This window comes from Notamacropus eugenii, chromosome 7 (assembly GCF_028372415.1).
Source record: "Notamacropus eugenii isolate mMacEug1 chromosome 7, mMacEug1.pri_v2, whole genome shotgun sequence".
Classification (NCBI taxonomy): domain Eukaryota; kingdom Metazoa; phylum Chordata; class Mammalia; order Diprotodontia; family Macropodidae; genus Notamacropus; species Notamacropus eugenii.
The window spans coordinates 64,774,371-64,798,215 of NC_092878.1; the positions used below are offsets into that span (position 1 = coordinate 64,774,371).

Here is a 23,845-nt window from a genome sequence, read left to right on the forward strand (position 1 = left end):
ATATGAAAAAACATCTGAGAGAAGAATTCTTCTTGTTGTTGTTTGGGGTTTTTTTAAGCTTTCTTGATTTGCTTTCCTGGAAGATTCTCATACAATATTTAAGATCAAAATAATGTGACAGCAGTAGATATTTGCCCATAAATATTAAGGTACAAATCATCAAATTCTGGATTATTTTCCAACTGTGATCACTATCCAGAAAGAAGAGAGGCCACAAAAGATTCACATATTTTCTTTCTTTAGGTTTTATTAAAATACAAGAAATTTTTTTTAAAGCACACATTCCACTCAGCACCAGTAATGTAATACATTTCTTGCTGACATTCTGCAAAGCAATTGTGTCCACCATGGATAAGCAGAGACACACACATACAAACATACACGAACACACATATACTTGTGTCCTCACCATGTTTACCAAGTCCTCATAATATCACACACCAAATTAATCTCCTTGCTAGGAAGACTCCAAGGCATGTAGTAGCAAGCCACTGTGACCACATCCAACCTCTAACTGAGTGACAGACTCTTTCGTTAGGGGTCATCATTTGCACACTGGCAGCCCTTCCATAACTTGGTCTCCCACTTTAGATGCCCAAAGGCTTGGGCTAGTGATTATGAGAACTGTGGTTCCATGACACACAAGTGAACAACACTGGCCAATATTCCCTACCAAATACCTTTCATTGCTTTGGTTATGTAGTACTGAATGCGTATGTCTTCAATGCAGCTCCCAACCCCCGATCACATTGAAACAATGTCATCCAGTGATGTTGCTTGCCCAAGACTTGCGAAACTCCTCTCTGTGGGTTTCTTTCATTAATTTGCTTGTGTTTTATTTGTTCACATTTTTAAAAGTATTGTTATGATTAGTGGAACCAAACAGGGACTCCATTAAACTTGTGTACAGTCTCCAACATCTAATCACTAAATAATGAACTCCCCAAAACCCTTGGTACTGCTACCCAGAGTTAGCACTACTCCATGAAGAGACTTATTTCAATATCTGTAAGAAATGATTTCCTATTAGTTGTCTTATTTTTTCAGAACAGAACAGCATCTATCTTCTCAGAGACCTTCTGATAATGAGTGATAACAAGGAGGTCAAAAAAACCACTGATTCTTAACCCAGTCTGCCCCTTTTAGGCTTGGCAGTACTGTTTTGAGGAGTGATTTGAGAACTTTTCTCCCCTTATCTCAACTGAGCTAGGATCCTAGGATCACCATACATCTCTTCTCTCTCCCAGCTCCTTTCTCCAGTAACCTTCCCCTGAAAGGCTCTTGTGCAATTTTAAGGGAACTCCCATCACAGAGTGGAAGATACATATGGAAATAGTGGGACTATGAAATGTGAGCAAAATGGCTTCTATTTTCCTTAAGTTTTAAGGCAAGAGGTGAGGCACAACCAAAAACAATTATTTCAGTTGGGTCTTTCAGTCTCATTTTTTATGATTCTCACTGCCAACCACTACTATTGAGAAAGATGGCATGGCTCTAAATGTTTGACTTTTTCATCATTCTCTCAACTGTTTAGTCTCTGACTTCACAAATAAACATGAAATTCTTAATGAACTCAATTCTCAGGTTCACAAATCAGAGATTAAGCTTGTCTCAGCTCTAGAGAGGGAAGTCTTCCTTAGGTTCACAGGAGGTAAGATCCTCATCCTTTGTATCATTCCACAAGTGGGACTGGTCTCCATATCCATGGTCTATAGAAGGTAGGTACAGAAGGGACCTAACCATATTCTAGAAGTTTTTCCAAGAGGAAAGAGATCATATTAACACCATCCCTCTGGCACCTACAGGCTATAGAAAATCACTAAGACTATTTCATCACTCCCCTCTATCAGCCCAGACTGGGAGCAGAAGTCTGGAAGGGATAGAATGAGGGTCTTTTCTACATTATCAGGACTGGGAATGAGCAAGCAGGGTAGCAGTTTGCTTTACCAGATAATTAGAATGTTTAAGAGCAGCGGTGCCCCAAAATCAGGAGCATGTGAAGACACAGTACTAGAAATTCAAAACAGGTAAAAAGATAGTCATGTAAGTTAAATTACTATCACCTCAAATATGCAAAGCTGGATGACCATTACTAATCTGTTTGCCTTTTGTGAGGTCAGGAGCTATTTTAATATTGTATTAACTATGTCTGCCAGTACTTGATGGACATTTTATTCATGGCCATTCAAGAAAGTCCTGGTCAATCTTCTAAGTAATAAAGTAAGTTTTGAACAGTTCCAAGCCATAAACCTTTGAAACTTTGAATAAAATATGAATCCATAGCCTCTAACAAAGTCTTAAGTAGCTAGAAAACTATTTCAATGACATACAAGCTAATCCAGTTAACATATTTAAACTGAGAGCCCCATATAAACATGACCTGTCAAATGAAAATGATCAGATGGGAGGATAGATGCCAAGTCACAGTTGTGGCAGTATGTGTGTGTGTGTCTATATATGTATATATGTGTGTGTGTGTATATATATGTATGTACATACACATACATACATATATACACATATATACACACATATGTGAAATATTAGCACCAGAAAGATGTTTCATCTCCCAGAGGATTATTAGGATGTTTGAAAATAAACTGTGGCAAGAATCAGAAGTATTTTCTGTAAACATGGGGAATAATAATACAGACATGAGCAACCTCTTGGGTCATGCTTGTTAAGAGGTATGAAATGGGTTATTTGTAGCTACATTTCTTTACCCTTGTGTAATGGTAGGGTTTCCATGCTTTTCCTTGGGGAATCTGCTCTATGTGGATGTATCTCCCCATTAAAAATAATTTTCCCCCTGATATTTGGCCTCACTTTCATTTACTAACTTCCATTGCTGTTTCCTTATCACTCATCATTTGCAACAGGACTTGCCTATGATATCCCACACTTCCTTCTTCACACTTGTAGCAAAACTATAACACAGAAGTATTTTTCTTCCACTCTTATCTGGACAATGAGCATCACCTTCTTGGAATCTCACTTTCCCTCCCCACACCTTCTCTGACATACTATATACCAGCTCTGTTTATAGGGGAAAAAACAAGAAGATACTTCAAAGGAAAACATCACTCATATAGTGCCACGGATTTTTCTAAGATCTCTGTAAGGGCACTGTAAAATCCTAATCCTATTTTGAAAAACAAAGAAACAAGACAAATGAACCAATGATTTTCAATGCAAAAAAAGGTCCAAATGATAAAAATTCAGGAATCTGTAAATGTTTGATATTGTTTAAAAATATATATTATTTATTACTAGTTCATTAAGTAGCAAGAGTCTTGCAATTCTATTTACCTATTCTGGTAACGTGTATAAAAAAAACAAAAAAAAGCTGACTGTTTTAGATAACTTGGTAGGGGAAAGTTTGAGCTGTTTTTTAGTATTGATTTTCTTTTTCCAGTTTTGAAACTCTTTATTTTTGTGATATTCCAATTCAATACTTTGAGTTTCTGACTTTCCTCAATGGGATGATGAGTTTGTCTTTTGCAATCCATTTCTATGCTTGCTTATTTTCAGATGCAGTCACCTGAGCTTAGTGTTGTTTCCATATTGGTCTTCTTCAAAATTACTAATCACTAAGAGTTATGTCCATAAATATTGAAACATACTGAAATTTTGATTTCTCAAAATTTCAAAAAAAAAATCTGTTCACATTTTATTACCTAACCTTTAAATATTCTCTAAAGTCTGACCTTCAAGAAAACCGATAGTTCTGTTTTCAAAAATGTTTCATATAATCGGTAGTTTTATAAAAATCCATCGATGGCATATATCAGGGTGTTACAGAAGACTACACTATATATAAGGAAGTCTTTTGGGTACTTCTTAGGACTAGCCTTTGGTGGAGGGGGCCCAAGAGAGAGCCAATTTTGAATTCTGTGTAAATGTGGAAATTTTGTTATAGCAAAGCCCATAACTGTTATTGTGGATTGCATTGTAAAAAGGTTCTGATATATTTGGATGGGACTCATCCCCATCTAGCTGTCTCTTACCTTCTCAAGCACTTAGTACAGTGACTAGCACTTGGCAGGCACTTAATGAATGCTTGCTGACTTGACACTCAGATTTCTAAGCAAACCATATTTGTGCATTTGCATCATTTTTGCTAGTTCACCTACTTTTGAGGGACAATAAGGCAATATAGTAGTTGAGCAACCAGAGAATCATTCCCCACAAGGGAGCTGAGAAGATTCATGAAATATAAGTAAACTGTTTTCAGCTCAACATATAGAACATTATTGCAAAGACCAACAAGTATGCCATGCCAAGGAATGAGTGGAGCTATGTTCCGTTTCAACAATTGGCTCTGTTGCAACCACAGAGTGACCTATGGCACTAGTTCATGCTTAGTGAGGTATCATGGTTCATTATTCCCTCATTCCAAATACACAAACTACAGACAAATAAATTATTTTATATAAAAAAATGCAAAGCCACCCTTCATCTTTCTATATCTCTCTCTCATTATAGGATAAATAAACTGTTTCCCACTCATGGGGTCTCGAATGGGTTTCAGCAGAACTATTTTCCCTGACCTGGAGAATTAATCCTATGTGAGTATGTGTTTCTATTCCTAAATAATTAGTTACCCTCTCTGCAACTTCAAAGTAAAACTCTCCCTACTCTCCTGATCTTTGAGCCTTCTCTTTCCCTACTTGTTATTTTCAGAGGAACTATAGAGTTTTTAAGTTTAAAGGGCCTTTGAAGATCATCTAATCCAACACCCTCAGTTTACAGACAGGAAACTGAGGACAAAGACTTGCCTAAGACTCCACAACTGGTAAATGATAGTCAGAATTTTAACTCAGGAAATAAAACTCCAAGTCCAGTGTACTTTCCACAATTGCTTTCCTCCTTGACCAGAGAGTAACCCTAACTCTCCAAACTGAGGGAAGGTCCTCAGAAACTACCCCTAAATATCCTGAGAATTCTTGGGTGTTTCAGCCAGCATTTTACAACGCATACTGAGAGAAAGAGCCAGAGATGACACCAACACTCTAACAACCAGGACAACAACCATGTAAGCCAGCCCTCTCCTTTTTCCCCCCAAGACTCACTATAAACAAATATTTAGGGATTTACAAACATTCTTCTACTCATGGTGGATAAAGTTAAGATAAAAATCCCTATTCTACTAGAATCTTTTGTCCCTGGCATTTCTTTAGTGTGGGTTAGATTTTTTCCCCCATTTTCTCCAAAGCAAGCACCAATTGTTTAATTCCATCTCAAGGCAGGATGGAGACACTTGGAAACAGGTTTTTCCTGCTCATCTTAGGCTCTTTTTCAAAAAGTGAAAAGGTAACAAGGGATCACTGGTTAGACAGGTATTATTATTAATTATTATTACTACTACTGTTGTTATTGTTTGGTAGGGAAGTGGTGATGATCTGTTAAGGAGTTTTATTCTTCTGAGATGGCTATTAAAACTGCAGTCCTGAAATGGGGGAATAAATGAGATCCAGTTGAAATTACGGATCCAGTACATCCTTTACTTCCTCCCCCCTTCATTTTTGTTATTTTTAACAGGACACTATGCAACTCACAAATTCCTCCAGCTAACCTGGATTTCATCTCTTGCTGAAGTTCTCTAGCCAAAGTCGGACTTCCTGAAGATTATAGAAAAAGGGACCCTTCCCTCCTAGGTAAGCAATTTTTTGTCTCTGCACAACACACAAACGCTCAAAGGTTACCCCATAGGCTATGTTGGCATTGTTATCCATGCAGTCAGCCACCACCTGGCACTGGGGCGGCAAGGAGAAACGCTCCAAGAGCTGATGGGCTGCTGCACAGCGATCTTCCTGGTTCTGGTGTTTCTTCACCTCCAAAGACAGAGGGGTTTCAGGCGCCGCCCAACCATCTGATGGATGAGCTTCATCAATGTAGACCAACAAGAAGTCAGCCACTGTTGAGAACTCTTCCACCAGCTTGCTAAAGGCCGGTAGCTGGCTTGTGAACGGTGGTCAAGTGGCTGAACCAAAGTTGACAACCAGCGGACGCTCAGGATTGGCAAAATCCAGGAGATGGCACTCAGCTCCATGTCCCCCATCAAATCTCTTCCAATTGGAATTGTTCCCAACTTCAGCTCTGGTAATGTGGACTACACTGGAATTGGGGGCATCTCCACCCAATTTTACCTGATATCAAAGAAAGGAAAAAAAGGACGGGGAGGATCCCCATTGAATATCTTACTAATTTGTCCTCCAAATTAAATCTAAGTAAACACAATCAGCTCAAAAAAACACTACATTACATTTCTTCAAAATAAGGTACAATGATTTCAGTAAACTTAGTTTAGAAAAGAATGATTTGGCAATTTAAAAATTACATTTTGTCCTACATAAGGACTATAATTTTTATGTGGAGAAGGGGTGCTAGACCAATCATTTCAACATAGGAAGCTCTAGGAAAAAAAAAAAAAACACCCTCCCTAAGTCAGTGCAAATCAGCAATTTTCCGCAACTTAAAGTCTTACAAAGTTGCCAGGGGCACTTAAAGACTGAGTGATTTGCCTGGAAGTACCACAGTGACTTCATGTCAGAGGCAGGACTTGAACGCAAAGCGATTCAATCCAAAGACTTTCAATGCTTTGATGTTTATATAAATGCATCATAAGTAGCTTCATTCACTGTCAAATAATTTCTATCTGTTGCACTGAGGCTGGTATTCTTTAAAACCATTACTTCCTTAGCTGCTAATGCTTCATGCACATTACAGAACTGAATTATTGGCTCCATTTCAAAACCAGGACATAGAAAGGTTAAAATGAACTGCCCAAGTTCAAGCAGAATGCCAGCTGGCAGACTGAGAATCTAGGAAAGAATGTCCAATTTTGGATTCTCAGTTCAAAGTTCTAGAAAACATGGCACCAGCAATGACCTAAGGCCCAAATTGATTCATTCAGTATCCACTAACAAAAGAAGTAGAATAATTGACTGACTCTGTTTTGAGATGCCCAGAGTTCTTAAGCTGAAATCAGCCTTACCTTCCTGGCCTAATTGTCTCCAGCTAATTTTAAAACAATTTGTGCAAATGATGAATTACTTTTGAAAAAAAATGTTTTAAATTGCTTAACAATTGTTTATGAATAGAGTAACAACAAATCTTTCCTTTCAAATATGTACTTTATTCTATCTGAGGACAAGCTATTTGGTCACACAAGACTGGGATGACAGCAATTTAATTATAGCTTTTTCTCCTACAAAGTCTCTTTACACTTTACATTAAGACTTTAACATACCAATGGCTTCAAAGGCAAGGTGAGTTTTACTTGACCTTCACTTCCATAATTGAGGGAAGGAAAAGAATGCAGTTAGGGGAACACATGGGAGAAGTAAACATTCCGTAGTAAAGTTTCTAATATCCATCAATGAAATGTTACCTACTTTTACATATTTTGCATAGATCAGAAAAGTGATCCTAACCTAAAATTAAGATTTCCAAATGAAACTTGAGAGGCATGGCATTGTATCTACCACGATGAAAATATTTGAACAGTTTCCTTTTTTTTCTCTCCTTTTCTGTCAATGTCTGACACAAAGACTTGAGTGACTGGAGAATGTCATAAATAATTCCAAGCTAAAACCTACTAACTAAAAGAACTACACAAGAAGTGCCCACAATGGCACAAATAGGTATCTCCAAGATAAGTGTTAGCTACTAACAATACCCTGTCTAGCAGGTGAGTGGGGGTGGGGGTTGGGGGGAGTGGAAGAGATTTATACTATTTCTATAATACGGAGAAAACCAGTCCTTGGGTCTGAATTTCCCGGTGTTTCTTCTTCTCATTCTGATTTTTAGTAGCTTCATCCCCTTTCTTAAGTCCATTTCCTTCTTTTCTAACCACAAAATTTTAGGTAACTTGTCAATGACTTCCTAGAAGTTACTCTGACTTGCACAAAGGACATGGAAGTGAGTTCTTTAAAAGAGGGCAAGAAGACCCATTCAATAAAGACACAGTCACAATGCTTTAAAAGAATTGAAAGGAATTTTGTGGGCACTTGGATATGTAGGTTGATAATAAAATGGTGAGAATATAAAAGAGGCAATTACTTCAGCTTTGGATAAGTAAAATTGGATCTTTCCCTGGAACGGTTTAATCAAAGCCAATGACATCCGGGATAAGTTACCATAGTACAACTGAGTTTTATATGGTGCCCTTCATAATACAAAACACTTATAATGGATCTCACTTGAAAGTGGCTTCATTTATGCTAGGGAAGTAATGCTGGTGTTAACTGAAGTCACTGGGAGGGGAATTTTTTAAAAACTCTACAATCTAAACTGGTATAAAATCCTCCATGCATACCGTTCAAGAATATTTTTGGCAAATTTCAATGCATAACTCACTTTTACTGCATAAAGGGCAGAACTACGTGATAATTTACTTTGGAAAAGAGACAGGCAGGTTCATAGTGGATACTACTGTCTCTATTTTACATAATGAGAGACTAAAGGAATTCCTGCTTAGATTGCTTTTCCCCCTTTGAAGCAGCTAAATAAAAAAGTAAATTCACCTAATTAAATGAAATGATGAAATCATGTATTTTCACTTTTCTAGTTAAAGTGGTTAATTTGTAAGATGAGTTGGAGATACATAATTTCATAACCTACTTTGGACTCGATAATTTTGGTACTGGAGGCAATTTACTTATCAAGCCACCATGACTTTATTGATGGTGTACTCCAGTGAAGGAAAGGCATAACAAAACCTCTCTATGCCTAGACTACATAAAGTGGTCTTCGATCACTTGGTGTCCTACCTTTTCTTTGATACACCTACTGTGGACTGCTCTAAGTTGTTCTTTGATTGACAGTCTGCAGCTGGACCTATCCTCCAAGTTTTTCCACTTTGCTACGGCTCACAATGTGTTGGCAGGATTTTTTGAAAGTCCACATCACCCTGACACCATGATGAGACAATGAAAAAGGATTTAGTGGAAATTATAGAAGACAGGTACTAAGGGTAGATGGATGAAAACAAATTTTAAACTAAGTTTAGAAGAGGTTTTAATGATTTTAATGGGGTCTAGCATCCTTGTTTCACTCACCTATACGTATAACCTGGTTACAGAGGAATACTGCAAACCTAAGGTTCTTTCCCATTATTACCTATGTTCTAATTTAATTTTAGTCAAATATTTAGAAGGAAAGAAGCATAGCTTACAAATATTCTCATTTGATCCTTACAACTACACTTTGAGGCAGGTGCTAAGAATGTAGTTGATGAACTTTGAGGCTGCAATCTGTTTTCAGCATTATGCTAAGTGCTGGGGATACAGAAAAAGATAGGGACATAATCTCTGCCTCCAAGGAGCTCATATTTTAAGGCTTTTAGACAATATGTACATCTCCCCATGTGATTCTTTCATGGGTATGAAATCCCTGAAAGTTTATTGCATCAGAACAGACTCAAGCCATATTATCTCTACAGTGACATGAATATAATAAGAGTAAACCTTTTCCTGGACTCCAGAGTTATATACTTAGCCATGAGAGGCAGTGGGAAACCCCAGCAATTCTTAGCTTTTAAGTAACTTCTGAAGCCTATGAACAAGTTGTGTGGTCTTTTTATGAGGGACCTCTGACTCTATGACTGTAACCTAAGCATACCTGAAGTACACTTCATTAGTCACAAGGTATTCAACTGTGCAATCAGTCCTATTTTATTTCCAATGACAGTTTAGCTAGGAATCATTTCCCTGGGAAAGTTTTGCTTCCTCTCTTTCTGCTGGTAACAAAGTAGAAATCAGAGGCAGAAATATTTCTAAATGTGGAAGGCATGCTAGTTGCCTGGTATAATTAAAAGAATGAAAATAAGGAGTGACAAGAAAGACAATGTATCATTTAAATTTCTTGTCCAATTGCACAAGATTAACATTGCACTTCCTAATAAAAATAGATGGCCAGTGAAAAGAAATCTCTTTCTAATCATGACACTTGCCCAGGGGTTAGTATAATTACCTAATTGTAGTAGGCAGGCAAACACTCTTTCTGAGGTCACCTAGCCAGCTAGTGACCAAGTGAGAAATGGGAACCTCTCAAACCCTCCCTTTGAGAATCTTGCTGTAAACAATCTGCCTTTCTGCCAGGCTAGCTCAGCTGGTTGGAGCACAGTGCTAATGAGGCCAAAGTCAGACATTTGATACCTTTGTGGGCCAATTAGCTTTGCTCCGTTTGGTAGCCACATCAGCTTGCACTAATGGAAAGTGTACTGGATTTGGAATCACAAGCCATGAGTTCAAATCCTAAGTGTGACCTTAGGCAATTCACACCTCTGGGCCTCACTGCCTTCAAATTGAGTTTCAAACACATTAAGTATTAATACGTAAAATGACAAGGTAAACTCTAGCCTGAATTGAGATCATATTCTGGTAATTACTGAGGTTTGATAATGAATATCGTCTAATTTACTAAAGGCAGAAGCCCAGGTAAAATGTGAAAAGCACTGAAAGAACATAATAATGGTGATATTAACAGAGAAAGCAAAGCATACCACCCGATGAGGACAACATTTTAGAAATAAAAAGAAAAGTGGAGAGGAGAAAAACATATCAATCATCAATAAACTTTAGTCTCCAGAGCAGATATCTTAAACATTTAGAAACCAGTGGACCCAATCCAGTAGGAGGAAAAAAAATCTCATTAACATATAAAAGGTTCTTCAAACACAATCTTAAATTAAAGAAGATAGACTTCACTGGTGTAGGAAACCCCTCTACCAGTGCTGGTCAGCATCTCTGTGTCTTATAGTCTTGGAGAGTTGCCGGTGACTTGGTATATTAGTGGGTCATTTTCATTCACAGAATTACAAAACTTCAGTCAAACAGAATGGGAGTTCCTTAGGGGCAGAAATTGTGTTTATTTTTGTGTCTCTCTGAGACAATGCAGTGCCTAACGCCATAAGAATCCCTGCTAAGTGGTCATCCAATCTTTGTTTGATGATCTTCAGGGAGAAGGAAACTACTCCCCCTGAGGAAGCCCAAACTGATGGCCAGATATTCAGAAAACACCACAGGACAAGCCTCCAGGGTTCTGTGACAGAATTTGGTTTTCCTCTATGACACATGCCACAAAGGAAGGTTTTTTTTTCTCCAGACTCAGTTATGGAAGCCATATTATTATACTACCACAGAACTGGAAGAGAACATTGTACAGTATACAAGACTCCAGATTTAAGAATCAGGAAAGCCTAAGTATACATCTTTTAATCTCTGTGTGCCTCAGTTTCATCATCTGTAAAATGAATGAAGTTGAACTCCAAGAGCTTTAAGATTCCTTCCAGTTCTAAATCTACAATCCTATGACTGGATTCCCTAGTTCCAGTGATGGGAGATACCGCTTTTCTCCAGGGCAGATTTTTCTTTGATAAGACCAAAGTGACATGAGCTAAAAAACCACATAAATCCAGTCCTATAATATCATTGAAGTCTGCAAGAAAGCAATCCAACAAAAACAAGTCATCCCTTGGTACTTCCTAAATTTACTTTAATTTCCCACAGTGGCACAGAAAGTCTCTTGGCCACAAGTTACCTATCATCTTCATTTCTCCTTCTTAGGGGGTTTGTATTTGTATTTTTTTTTTTTGTCCTTAATGAGACATATTTGCCAATGAGGCATTCAAAAGGCATTTTTTACTCTTGCGGAAGAGAAATTAGGTCGGTGCCTTATTCCATGCCAACATTGGCCACTCCATAAACGAACCCTGCCCAGTATTTAATGCCCAAACACAAGAAGCATCATTTCCACTAATTGGTCTTGAAGTTCCAATGTTCCAAAGGATCTCTTTATTTGAAGAGCCTCAGAATAGTATGTACGCAGAATCCAATATTGCCATCACCAACTTCTACCTCATCTGCCTTGTTTCAATTTTTCATTAAAAAAAAAAAAAAACACCATCAGTAACCACAACAAAAGAATAAAGATGAATTGTGGGAAACTACTTGAATTTCAGGAATATGTAATACCTTCAAACTGGGTACTCACAATGGTATAGCCATAAGTACATATATATAGATATATCTGCTCAATATACATTTAGATCTTATTCCCTTAATGATGAGATTGCCTTCTAGAGATGTTTTTTAATGCAGGGGGGAAAAATTAGTGCTGCTTTAGCATGTGGACTGCAGAATGAAGAGAGAGGGGAAAAAAAAAGAAAAGAAAGACCTATTCATAAACTACAAGCTGGAAACAGAGCATATACTACTAACCTTGTTCTCTCTTTTCCACAGCCTGGGAAAAGCCTCATGGACAAAATGTCACCTAATCTTATGATAAAAAGCAAAGAAATAAAAAGGGAGGGGCAGAATCTCACATACACCTCTTGTGATCCAAGGCACTGAAAATGGCTTTATTATCCATTAGGAAGTTTGGAATTCTTTGGCAAAATCACCAGGCTACATCAATGCCCTTACAAATGTGGCCAAATAATTATTATGCTGTGTGATTTAACCATTTAAATTCAGATAAGCTGAAATCTTTAACAGGGTGGAATAACAAGTATCCAATATACGGATCCTTCTCAGCCTCACTGCTGTTCAATTATTTCTTTTTTCAATTAAAACTTCAAAATATAAACTCTAAATCTCTATCATTTCCTAGCGTTTTGTCCAATTTATAAACAAACTCTGGTTGAAGAGCTCTTTATATCCTTATGGAACTGTTTCTTCCATAAGGAAACTATTTTTCAGAGTATTGCAGAAACTAGTCAGAAGGCCTGCGGTGAATGAAGAAACAGTATTAAGAGGGCATTTTGGAAACCAAAATTATATGTTGAAATATATTTTCTGTGACATTTCAGCACTAATAGTGCAAAAGCTAATTTGTGTGTCTGCATTCCTGTTGTTTGTTGACTTTTACACTTCATTTAGGTGGGGACAAGGTGGCTAAACTGGTTAGCTTGGGACTGGTTGCATCTCTGTGCATCGGCACAAGGATACATTGTTCAAGTTAGGTTCATGCACTCGCTGAAGAAGTTTAATTTTTTAAATGCTTTCTTCATATTGAAATGCTATAAAATCACATGTATATGTACGTATACACACATAGATATCCCTTCTTTTTAATCCAGATTGTGTATTATGGATGTCCTGCCTGAAGTATCTTTGCAGTCATCTTGTCTAAACCTCTGAATTCTATTTAATTTGCCCAGTAAGAGGGTGACATTTTCCCTCCTTTGTAGGAAAAAGCAAACAAAGGCTTTATAATTCACATATGTCTTCCAAGCATCTAAACATCTTCCCAGGCAGCTGACACTCCATAACATGGACAAAGCTGAACAATTACCTATCTGTCACACGTATATATACCTCACCATCGGAAAAGGTTTCCTCTGGGTGAAAGTGGGGGTAGCTTTTCAAGGTTGTATCCCTGGAGAAAATGCAAGTCATTGTTATGAAATACAAGATTCCACCTCAAGCAGAACCTCTCCAAGTACCCCAGAAATGACAACACCAAAAAGCTGGGATAGATGTTAACAGCAGGTAAGGGAGGTTAATTCTGTCCATTCCAGAGGCTCTGAACACCCTCCCCTCCACCACCACTGCAAACATGCCTGACACATTCTGAGAAAGCCAGTATTTATGGATAAGACCAGTCTTATCCAGCATTTTGTTTTACTGTTGGCATTCATTAAATGCTCCAGTGGCAAGCACTTTGCTTTGCCTCTTCATGTGGTAGGTTTTATGTAAAGCATGAAGGGCAAAAACTGAACTTAGCATCATCAGCAAGCTTCCTCAGAGGACACTCAAAAGACAGAAAGCAGTACTAGAGAGACTACACAAACCATATGTAAAGGAGGAAACAAATTACTCATCTTTCCCAATTCCAGGAATATGAATAAGGAAATATTGCAACACAATGGAAAACTTAGAGAGGGGACATTTTTTTCTTTTTCAATTTAGGATTTCAAAGTTCTAAACTCTTGCCACTAGTTGCTGCTGGTGGGGGTGGGGAGAAATAACCCTCTCACATGCTTCATGTCATGATGATTTTTTACTTGGGAGATGACATGCAAAGAAAATAAATTCTACCAGCAGGTATGCTTTCTTCCTTTTCTTTTAAATCTTAGCCAAATGGCAATTGTCCTTCCAAACGAAAAAATAGTCTTAACTACTAAAGCCAAACTGCTGGCACCCACCTCCTTAATATTTCTGGCCACTCTAAACTACAGCGAGAAAGAGCGACATGATCCTTCTGAATTCAGTGAAGTTGAAATGATTCATTCATTTGCATTTTCATAAATTTTGAATATGAAGTGAATCTTTACTACCAAACAGACCTTCTTCTCTCAGTTCATACTTGAGCTTAAGTCTTTGGGAGAGGAACTAGTTCCAGTTCCTCTGGCATTCTGCTGTTGCGTGGACTTCCCCAATTTATAGCAAATTCTTTTCCTGAAAGCCACATGTGGTTTCACGTGAAATCAGAATAAGTGCTTTGTGACTGGAAGTTATTTTCTCCGCCTCCTTCTCTGTAGTACAACAAACCTCTGGGGATGTCTTGACATAGAATTCCTTCCATCTTTCTTTTGGTTCCTATCCCCACGTTCTAAGGCACTGCCTAACAATTTATCTCCCTGAGTACACACTCGGCTTCCATGTTTCTCCCTGTCTCCAGAGCAGTGGGATTCCATAATACCATTTGGAGAAACCAAGAGCTTGCTTTCTGACAACCAATCATGCAAAAGGAATTCTTTCCTCTTAAGCCTAAAGAGCCTTCAGGAGATACATGGGCAAATGGATAAAACAGAAGAAGAAAGAACCACAAGGTTCTTTATTGCCTGGGCTATGAGTTCAAGGATTCTGCTGACACCTGCAAGAGCTGATTTTCCAGGATTTGAAGCAAGTATGTCCTGTAGCCCAGAAAAAAAAAAAAGGCCTCCCTGAACTCAGTCTCAGCAGGTAAGTGAAAGAGGACCTAGTCATTATTTTTCTCTATAAGGGATGCATGTTTAGAAAAAAGTTTTAATCATAAGGGATTGTTAAAATCTTATTTGCTTCACAAAAGACATTACTTTTTAAGCTTCTGAACAACCTCAAAAGGGAAAATTAGATTTTCTGTCAGCCAATTCTGACCTTTTTGTTGTAAATCAAAACAAAAAAGCCGGGTTACATGCCTCACTCTTCAAAGGGCCCTATCTGGCTCAATAGATGCATGCATCTGCAAACCAGTCTGTTTAACTTACTTCGAACTGCTAACCTAAACAGAGCTGCCATCAAGCCAAAATCCACTAGCCTTAACAAGCTACTTCTTTGAAGATGTTCCCACCTGATATTTTCAAAGTTCTTTCTTTTTCTGTCTTCCACCCTCTAAAATACCACCACTTCTTAATGCTGCTGCTTATCTACTACCTGTATCCACAGCCTCAAACCACAACCACCCAACATAAATCAGCGAATGGTTCCTGGCTGGCTAAACTAGTGAACAGGTAGAATTGGTTGGTTTCTACTGAGCGGTCCCATCCAAGTAAAACAGAGAGAGAGAGAGAGGTATGTGAGAGCATGAGCGAGCGCACTCTCTTTTTCTCCCCACCTTGTACCCAAAGTGAGGACCACAATTCACCTAGGCAACCCAGCCAGGTCCAGAAAGTTCTATCCCAGAGCTTCTGACCAAGGGGAAGGAAAGCATGGCTAGTCCCGACTTACCTGCTTGTAAGCATCCAGGAGAAAGCTTTTCCAGACACAGCGTAGCCCTTCTGAGGTCAGCATGCGCCGCCACTCGCCACGAGTGGACTTGGACCGGCCCAGCAGCAACACCACGTGCTTCAGGAGGATGACCGAGTCATAGAGAGCCAGGAAAAGGCAGTTGGAGAAAAAACCTGGCAGGATTTGCAGTGTAATCAACAAGTCTATGCTGAGTAGACCCATCTTCTCCGCCTCCTTAGTCACTTTGCTTGAGCTCTCTGGTTTCCCTTTTGCACCCTCATTTAAGGGAAAGGAGGGGAGGTGGGTTAGGGGGAGGAGATGGTAGTAAAAGGGGGGAGGGAGAGAAAAGAAAAGAAACTAAGATTGCAAATAAACCTAAATTGTCATCTCTCTCTACTGATCAGAGATGGCAAAATCTAGTCAGTTTCTCCAATCCAGCAGTTAGAGCTTGCCCATCAACTCATTCAACTCCAAACTGCTACTTCCCCCCCAACTGAAGATGTTAAAATAAAAAAAGTCCCTGATCCAGTAGCCTCTTTGAGTCCGTTAAAGACACTGCTGCACTTTCAGTTCCCAGCCACTATAAAATTGAAGTCCACATTCCTAAATTAATTTCAGCCTTTTTTCATTGTCTTAATTATTCAGGTTACAATTCAGGCTATCCCGTTTCTTTTCTTAACTTACAAGGGCTTCCAGGTTAGTTGGTTTGTTTGTTTCTAAAATAGTGCTTAGAATATAAGGGGGCTGTTTTCTTTGTGCACAACTTTCTCTTTCTCTCCCTCACTCCCTTTCCGAGTGTGTCCTTCTGTCTATTTTTTTCTCTCCCTCACTCTATCTTTTCCTCCCTTGCTATCTGTCTGTGGTGCAAAGTGCTTCTCTCTAGAGCCCAGTTTGTTTCCCTGAAGCCTTTTATACATTCCCTGGCTAATTGCTGCAATAGAGAAATGAAAGCCTAATCTTGGTAAAGATCTTGACGTCATTGAGAAAGAGGGCTTTACTTTGGCCAGGACTGCAATGAATAGAGAAGCAAAACTCGAAAACTTTTTTTTTTGAGAAGGGGGGGAAGAGAGGGTGGAATTTTGCTTTGTTATTTAAAGAGAGAGAGACTAGAAAAAAAAAAGTTCAATACCTTTGACTGCTTTCAGGAAATGCTTTCAAACTTTGGGGAAAGTTATTTGAATGTGACATGCAGAGGGACAAAGACATGAACCCCCATTGTTGGGGGGGTTGTATTTCTTTTCCCCAAAAGGATTTGGGGAGGGGGGGGTCCAATGTTAAGATTTCCTTTTTTCTTTTCGTCTTTTCCTGTAAATGTTCAGAAGTTTTCTAGAGAACTACTTCTCATTCATCTAGTTTGTTACCTACCTATGATTCATGTAAATTTTCTTGAAATTTATAGAAAATTAAAGGTGAGAGAAGAAAATGTTTTAAATCTATAGAATATCTGGTAAGCTTAATTATATGAGCAAAACAAAAAACAAAAATTTCCCTTTGGGCTTCAATGCTGAAGCCTCAGAGCAAAAGGGGGTTGGGGAGGGGGAGTGGAGGAAGAGAAATAATTCTTCCAGAAGGGGACAGGCAGCTTCTTTTAACCATGTTTTGCCTACATGCAGATACAAGTCAAACTTTCCATTGAAAAACTGAATTGGCATTTTAATGCCACAAGGACATCTGAATTTATTTTTTTAAATAAGACATTTTAAAAGATCTGCATTTTTGCTACCTCTTTTAGGTGTTGTGTGAATAATCCTGCTTCATTCTTTATAATTTTTTTTTTCCAATTAAGTCTTTAGAATTCTAGGTACAGAGTTAGTGTTGCTCTGAAGTACCAACCATATCAACAGGTTTTAGTCAGAATTTCCTATTCATTCTCCTGGCTAGATAAGTCAGAAGCTGCCCTTTGGCCCAACTCTATCATCACCCCACCCTTTTCATAGGGCTCCTTCTCACTGACCTAACAGCCCACCTCTAGGAAATATGTTTTCTTGAAAGAGGGAGGGGGCAGCAAGAGAAACCTTAATTGAAAGGATATTCCCTGATTTTTCTCCAAGTACCGAGTTCTCATTGATTTAAATGCAAACTGAGATAAGCATCCAGACTTGTAGCAGATTGGGTTCTGTATTTGCTCCTGTTTATACTCCACAGACACAGGAAGGATACCATAGCCTAAATTTGTCAGGAGTACATCGTTTGGGCTAATGAAGAAATCGGACAATATTTTTACCTGAAACTAATATTAGTAGGTAGTAAGTGTATGCTATTTTATATTTATAGTACTTAGAAAAAAAAAATGATTTTTGCCTCTCGTCTTCCTCTCCCCTCCCCCACATTTTCAGCCTCCCCTACAAAAAAAAAAAGTCCTAAAGAGAGAAGTGGGAAAAGGAGACTGCAAGTGGTATTTTACATAGCACAGAAGGAGAGGAAGAGAAGGGGGAGAGAGAGAAAAACAGGCAGAGAGAGGCTGCTAAGCACTTGCCTGCAGTGACAGTGGAAGGCAGGAGCCAAAGTTGAGGACCGAACCCAGGATGTAACTCCTCCATTCACTAGCCTAACCACTAAATCTTGCCTCTTCTCAGACACCAGCCCCACTTTATGATTGGACTTAAATATTCCTCCTCCTGCGGTAGACTCCAACTCACAAAACACAGCAGAAAGGCAGCTTCTCCCTTTCATTTGAGCTTGGGAGGGGAGGTGTGTTTAGAAATGGTAAACTGAAGAGGGTGATTGGTAGGAAATCAGGAAAGGTTTTCTTTTTAAATTTAGGGTTCAAATGACAAATCCAGATGAGGAATTTTGTCTGTATTCCCACTTTCAAGAATCTCTGTTTTGTTTTTCTGTTCGCCCTCTCTCGCCCCCCCCAACACACACACACACACACACACACACACACACACACACACACACAACACACACGCACGCACACGCACGCACCCCTCCCTTCCACCTTCCCCTGCCCTCAGGTCAGAGGAGTAATTCAGGAAATTTCTGTGGTGTCAAGAAAAATATGGGAGAACAAACTTACCAGTCAGGAATTTTCTTAGAATTCTTCCAACTTTTCTGAATGAATGAATAACCCCCAAGGCTAAGGAACTACATCTGCTTTACCTAAGGGTTACACAGGTCCTCCAGGGGTGCTGTTCCTCCTAGGCTGTGACTTGTACAGCATTCAGTTCAGAAGTTCCATATCCTTTTTATTAATAGTACTTTGATATTTCAAGAAGTTTATCCCCACTAAGTAACTAATGCATGCACAAACCCACAAGGTAGATGACTTCAGTTTATCCCATTACACAGAGGGGTGAAAGTGAATCATTGAGGCCCTAGAATTTGAGCTAGTGGAACTAGAATTATATAATTTTCCCAGTTCAGAATTCTCCGTGTGTGTGTGTGTGTGTGTGTGTGTGTGTGTGTGTGCGCGCTATTTAACCAATTATCTCATGGATCCCTAGAATCTACTGAGTACCAGAGCCTTGGCTTGAAGCTGGTGTCCTTGGATACTTTTACCCTCTGATGTTCATGGGACACTTTTTATTTTATTTCATTTCTGTTCATATTGGCCCAACTGAGCTTCCTGCTTCAGGTTTCCAGTGATCATTAAAGAGACTTATAAAGTTTCTAGGGATCAAAGTAGTCTTAGCAAAGAAAATTTTGATGAGTTAAATACAAACAAATGTGAAGCATATGGATTGCATTTCCCTTCACAATCCTGTACTCAGGGTTTTTAATTCCGGGGAAGGGACCTTGGGCAAAATGCTTTAGGCTTTTTACTAAATACAGAACAAAGGCAAATTAAAGGATTCAAGACAATTTTTTTCTTCGGTATGACACTGCTGAGCACAGTCATCGCTTCCCTCTGGTTAGAAAAACAGCAGGTGTGCCAGTGAAATGGCTCCATTATGAAATCTTAGGATGCATTCATTGCTAAAGGAAAGTAAGATGGTTTTCCTCCTCAAAAGGATCTGGGGACATTTCCATGATGCTACTACAGCTGGCACTTCTTTTCTCCCTCAACCTTAGCTAAAAGCACACAAAGACCAGTCTAGTCACCAGTGTACTGGGTAAATGTTTATTCTCTTGGGTCCTGGAGTGGCAACTGACTCTTTCTCTGGGGCATAAATTTTTCTTCCTCCGTTCCTTTCCAGCTTGGTCCAGGATAAGGAAGTAGCAATAACATCTCCAATAACTACCATTATTTAAAACACATGAAGCAGGAGTTCAAAGGCATAAAGAAGGTTCCCACATACACCATGATATTCTTGGCGGCAAGGAATTGGAAATAAAGTAGATGCCTATCAATTGGAAAGGAGCTAAGCAAATTATGGTATGAGAAGGTAATGGAATATTACTGCTCCATAAGAAATGATGATTGTCAAGAATTGAGAGAAGCATGAGAAGACTTGGATGAACTGAAGCAGATTGAAGGAATCTGAACCAGTGAAACAATACACAAAATGACTGAATATAAACAAAAAGAACAAAATAACTAAATACTGCAGAAGTACGATGATCAATCTTGGTCCTGGAGAAAGGTTATGTATTTCTCTTCCTAAACTGCAGAAGTAGAAGAAAATATAGATGTAGAATGTTGCATATAGTGTCAGACACAGTCAATCAGTTGGTACGTTTTAATGATTTAATTTTTTTTTTCTCTTTTCCAATCATAATCTTTATTTCAAGGAATAGTTTACTGGGCAGGAGGGGGAATTTATATGAAAATTAATACGATGTAAAAGCAAGTGTCAAAAATTAGGATAAAAATTGTAAAATAAAATACATGAGGCACTTCGAGTTTTATATGGGTTCGGCCACATCACAAATAAGATATGTCCCTGTCTTCTAGAATCATGTGACAAAACAGAAGCTGAACAGATGAACTTGGACACACCTTTAGAAAACAAAGTGGGATAAGGAAGGCAATCTTTGTGTGGGATAAGAGGCTTAAATTCCAGCTGACTTTTTGGGGCCTTTTCAGGCTCTGGCAGAAACTGTGATGATGAGATCTCACCCTCTACAGCTATTTTGACTTATCTTTTAGGTCATTTACTCAAGGGAAAGACTAAAAAAAAAAAAAAAGGAGGAAGGGGAAAAGAAGAGCTCCCTCTCTTTGTAAAGATGAGGAAACTAAAGCTTAGGATAGGAAATTACTTACCTGAACTCATATAGCTGATAAGGGGAAGATGGAGGATTTGAATCCAGGTCCTCTGACTTAAAATCCAGAAGGGGGAAAAAAGTAAATAAGGAGAAGCAAGAAGTTACTCAGTGGAGTGCTTGCTGAGGCTGCCAGTAAGAGTGCCAATTAATGCCAACTATTATACTATTTTTTGTGAGGAAGAGGCTGTCCACCAGAACTGCATCCATCATTTCATTTCATATAAGCCACTGAACAGCTATTAAAAGACAAGACACTTCATTCACTATTGACCTAGCCTGGAATTAAACTGATGACCATTTCCCCACCCCAAGCCACCTAAACCTTACTTGAGACCCTGGGATTTTATTGTCTTATTTTAATTTTTATATACACATGAAACATATGCATGTATGGGGGATAGTGAGTAGGTTATAGAGGAGAAAAATAGGGAGCTATGGAAAGTATGCACAGGTTGAATCTATTCTAGTTAAATTCATCACTCAGAGAAGAAATGGAATGAATTGCCCACTCTCTTTTGAGAGTGAGTGAAAGCTGAGGTTTCAACGTACTGTCTCCTCTTTTATCGCCAACTCCTGAAAGCCACAGATTAATAGAAAGAAACAGAAGCCAAAAATCGCCTTTACTTTAAAATGGTTCCTTCTGATCTGCTTCAGTCTAGCTCAATGAAAACACCAGACCATGTTACAACTGAACATGAAATGGGTCATTCTTCGTAAGTATCTTTTTACAGTAAGAAATGAATTACATTTTAAGTTATGAACATGGGATTCATGAACTTTTAAAAACTATTTGATTATTTCAGTATATATTTGGTTTCTGTTATAATCCTCTGTTATTTCTTTTTATGCATACAAAAGCATTACTCTGAGAATCTATAGTACTCACAAGACTCCACAATATAAAAAAAGACGAAGAGCCCCTGCGCTAAGCATAATAGACATTAGGGATGGCCATAGAATGTGGTATACACTCCTTCACATTGAAGTAGTAAAGGAAAGGTTCCTCCCAGTAAGGGCTAAAGGACTGAATTTCTCCAGAGAAGTGCTAAATATCAATGAAAATGAAGCTAACTAGCTATTCCCCATTTCTACTAAGGCTGGAATAAGATTGAACCAAAACAGAAAGTTCAGGTTAGTGTTTTTAATGAAATTTTTTTAGGTTAATCTCCTGGGTAAGGTACCAGGAAAAGTTGTAAAATCTTCACAAGAGAGACTACATTTAAGGCTCAAAGGTGCCTAAGATGACTTCTCAAGATCCCAAGATTGAATTGATTTTAATGTGAATAATAAAGAGTCAGTATCTGTAATGTTAATGTAAGGTTAATGATGGGTGGGGGGAGATTTAAAAATCTTCCCTGCCCATTAATAGGCCTCAGTGCCTTTTGTTAATATCTGTTGAGGCACTGAGTCAGAGGGTTGTGCCCTTTGATTCTGAAAAGGATATAAATACTCTGAGTTGAGGTTTTACTTTGGGGCTTACTCATTAGAAGTGTTCCTTTGGCCAGACAAGATACTGGGTAGCTGTTAAGGAGTCACCTCCTCCCCCCCACCACACACACACACCCCTGACTTTAAAAACTCAGATATTGGTGCTTCTCTCTGGTAACTGTGTATTACCCAGATGGCTTTGGAGGAGAAGCGAGGCTGGTGTCCTTGCACAGTCCTCCCTTACTCATATCAAAGTCAAGTGCAAGTCATGTCATTATTTCCCTGATGTCATTGTCCTCTTGAAGAATGAAGGACAAACACAACAACAAAAACAAAACATACAAACGTATGCATGTAATAGTCAGATAGTTGGATCTGTCTGTTGATCTGGGATATATGTATTGCTTATGATCAGACAGTTGGAATCCCCTCTCTGTTGGTCTTTATTTCTCTGCTTGTATTTTCTGTCTTGATATATGTATTTGATTAAAGTGATTGCTGACCCCTCAAAAGTTGCTTTCCTTTTAGAAAAGCAGATCTAAGAACCTGTACAGCAAACCCTTCTGTGTATGCCGGGGTGCTTGCTGTTACAGTATTGAAGGAAGACCTGGGTTCAAGTTTTGCCTCTAATAGATATACTGGCTATGTGATCCTAGACAAGTCCACTTAAATCCTTCCAGGGAAAGTGACCTGCTTTGGTAGAGGGAATTCATTATAACAACGTAATGACAAGTTTGGTTCCTATTCCTATTCTAGAATATGTGTCTTTGCTGACATAATATATGCATGTTGATTACCACACTGAAATAGTAACAGGAAACAAATGCCATATTCATAGATCATGTTACTCTTTACACCTAAATTACTCAGATCAGTTGTTTACTGGTACTATGTGAATGTCTTGACTTAATTTGGACTCCTAGTATGAAAAACAGTATTTGTGAATTCCAAGATATTTGCAAATTTCAGTTTCATTAGTTAATGGCTTCTAAAGAATGATGATCAACACACACACACACACACACACTTAGCCAAACAAGTATCTTTTAGAACTGAAGTGTAAACAAAAGGATCAAATATAAAAATGTTTCACTTCATAATAATTCACTGTCATATTTTAAAGATTCTAAATATACATATCCAAACAAGAACTAGTAGTCTTTTCAACATCAGGATGAAGGACAAAAGTATTAATTACACCCGAATTTCAAAATCCACAGGACGAATATCTACTGATCTTCTACAGAAGTTAAGTAGTAATAGTAATAGCTAACGTCTTTTTTTAATCTTATACTTTTAGCTCCTAGGTTTATTTATAGCAAGAATTTCAATATTGATGTGATTTTTTCAGTTTTTCACATATTGTGTTGACTAGGTAATTAGACCAGTGTCCCACTTTTAGGAATATCAACTATTAAATCAATGTCTCTAAATGGTCTTTGTGATTCTTAATAACTTTTGTTCCTTTTCCTACCACTCTGTTAAAACCACTGAAGAAGCACTCTGTTAAAGGGCAGAAGGATTGAGGGTCTCTTTGTATTTATCATGGTGTAACCTATTAGAGCTTACTTGCATGTCCCTTGAGAACTCAGGTTTGCCTCAGTTATTGT

At 38.4% G+C, this 23,845-nt stretch overlaps 1 protein-coding gene and 1 long non-coding RNA gene across 3 annotated transcripts in view; one reads left to right on the top strand and one right to left on the bottom strand.

Moving 5' to 3' along the window:
- Positions 1-221: 221 nt before the first annotated feature.
- Positions 222-23,845, bottom strand: part of DIO2 (iodothyronine deiodinase 2) — a 159,587-nt gene continuing 135,963 nt past the window's right edge. Inside the window, exons 5-6 of one of the 2 annotated variants that reach the window (XM_072623177.1) lie at positions 15,657-15,932; positions 222-6,149 (exon numbers count right to left, since the gene is read on the bottom strand). In XM_072623177.1, the coding sequence (XP_072479278.1) occupies positions 5,571-6,149; positions 15,657-15,932 (855 nt within the window). In that variant the 3' untranslated portion in view covers positions 222-5,570. The remainder of the gene's footprint in view (positions 6,150-15,656; positions 15,933-23,845) is intronic. The other variant, XM_072623178.1, reaches the window with a different exon arrangement.
- LOC140513467 (uncharacterized) lies at positions 14,291-22,747 on the top strand. Its single transcript, XR_011970188.1, has 2 exons — positions 14,291-14,912; positions 19,799-22,747. It is a non-coding gene; the product is annotated as an uncharacterized lncRNA (long non-coding RNA).